The sequence below is a fragment of the Bison bison genome, unplaced genomic scaffold (genome assembly GCF_000754665.1).
Source record: "Bison bison bison isolate TAMUID 2011002044 unplaced genomic scaffold, Bison_UMD1.0 scf7180017849217, whole genome shotgun sequence".
Lineage (NCBI taxonomy): Eukaryota > Metazoa > Chordata > Mammalia > Artiodactyla > Bovidae > Bison > Bison bison.
Window position 1 is genome coordinate 13,749 of NW_011479790.1, and position 2,061 is coordinate 15,809.

Genomic DNA, 2,061 nt, shown 5'->3' on the forward strand with positions numbered 1-2,061 from the left:
ACATGGCTTCAGCTCTGTAAACTGTACAAATAAATAAAATAGTGGGATTAGGGGAATTAATTTCTTCCTAACCACACACTCCTAAAGGACTTTGGTACCCTGTGGCTGTCTCATAGAGCTGAGCTCTGATCAAAAGGGATCAGCACAAACAGGGCACTGTCATCAAGCATAGGTGTAAATCACCAAGTCCAAAGCATTGGTCAGCAAATAAAAGCAAATATGAGAACAGTCATAAAGATGGGGCAAATGAGATTATCCATGAAGCAATTTCTGTGGTTAGACCTTAGAAAGGCACTCCTCTGAGACCCAGGAATACAGGGGGAGGGAGCCTCAGATGAAGCAGTAAACTTGGTACCCCAAAGATGAGCATGTGAATGTTGAGGACACAATGAGACTGGGTCCTTTTAGAACCACACTAACACGGCTTTGCTACTTGGGGATGAGAACCAGGAATTTTCTTGAAGGTTATAAATCTTCCTGATGAGATATCATATGTGAAAGGCTAAGCACAAGTTCTGAAACTCAGACTGGAATGAAAGCATCTGTGTAAAAAAAAAAAAAAAAATAGAAAGAAAGCATCTGTGTCCCTTTACTCCTAAAGTCTATGTCTTCACCCCTTTTCCCAGATCTGCCCAGATGTCAGCTAAGACACAGTCCTGTCTTCTTGTGTAGGGTGATTCTCCTTCTTGAACATGTTGAAACGAAAGGATCTGTCAACATAAACTTGTTTTTTGTACCCTGCTACAGACATGGACTGTGCTCTTTTTAATCCTGTTATTTGTGCTTTATCCCTCTGACTAGATTTCAACTGAAGAACTAGGACAATGTTTTCACCAGTTTTAGCATGCAACTTTATTCACATGTAATTGAAATATTAAATGAATACACTTATGTTAATATAAAGCACAGAAGTATAACTTACTCAGAATGAATAGGTTCATTATCAGGTCATAATGCAAAAATACTAAAAATATCTGAACTTATATAGCACAATGAAAACCAACAAACATTCAAGCTCTCAAGATCATTTGGTATCCATAAAATTGGCTCCTTCAATCAGCACAGATAGCATAAATACTGAACTTTTAAGTTGCATTGGTTTCAAACTACAATACCAAAAAAACTGCTAAAGGTTTTGTGAGAACATACAGCTATTCAGAGTTTGAGTATTAATCTTATAACTTTATCTCTCACCTCAGGATCACTATGCTCTGCTAAGTCTTGTAGTTTCTGACCAAACTCTTTTGCTCCCTCAAATATGGAAATAAGTTCATATTTAGTGAACTCTTCCTTGGTAAATAGCTTCACCTTCTTTTTAAATTGGAAATTTATATTCTCAAATATTTCAATGATATTAAGAATACTGGCCTTTGACTCATTTTTGTTAAAGGGTGCAACCAATGATGACAACACTTTGGCACTGATCAGTTCTCTTGTATTGGCTTGATTTTTAGACAAGTGCAAACACACTTTTAAAACATAAAGCTTGGTTTTAACACTTCCCTTGTTTAACAAAGTGAGGAAATCTAGAATGTAATTGACAATTATATGGTGGTACTCAAACCTTACACTCAGCTGCACTAATAATTTTAATCCATCCAGCTGCATGGTGGAGTTCAAAGGATAAGTGATTATGTCCCTACAAACTTGATTTATGTACAACTCTCCTATTTGTGGTTCTCCAGAAAACTCAGAGCTGTCATCCACCATATTTAAAGTTCTAGGGTGTTCGTTAACATTGGGATTATTGACCAAGTTTTCAATCATAACAGTAATACCTACATCATGAATTATATCTTGGGTAAATGGATAAGCAGGACTGATACCCATTATCATTGTAGCTATTTCATGAATGAAAGGATCCCTAGTTAATTTAAGCAGGGCAACAAGTTTATCAAACTCTTTAGGCTCTAAACTAAAAACATATGATTTGCAGCGACAGGTTTTTGGATTGGGCCTATACTTTTCCCTACATTTAACCTGATTTTTGAGCTCAGCTAAAGTCTGAAAGTAAGGCCCATTACACGGTGGGATCTTGGTCAGAGGTCGAATCCCTAGAGG

General features: G+C 36.8%; 1 protein-coding gene across 1 annotated transcript; it reads right to left on the minus strand.

Moving 5' to 3' along the window:
• Window positions 1-832: 832 nt before the first annotated feature.
• On the minus strand, window positions 833-2,055 carry LOC104993444 (armadillo repeat-containing X-linked protein 5-like; the record flags this gene model as incomplete). The annotated part of the gene is made up of 1 exon (XM_010846703.1): window positions 833-2,055. A coding segment is annotated over one exon (900 nt), but the record flags the coding sequence as incomplete, so codon positions are not given.
• Window positions 2,056-2,061: the final 6 nt, after the last annotated feature.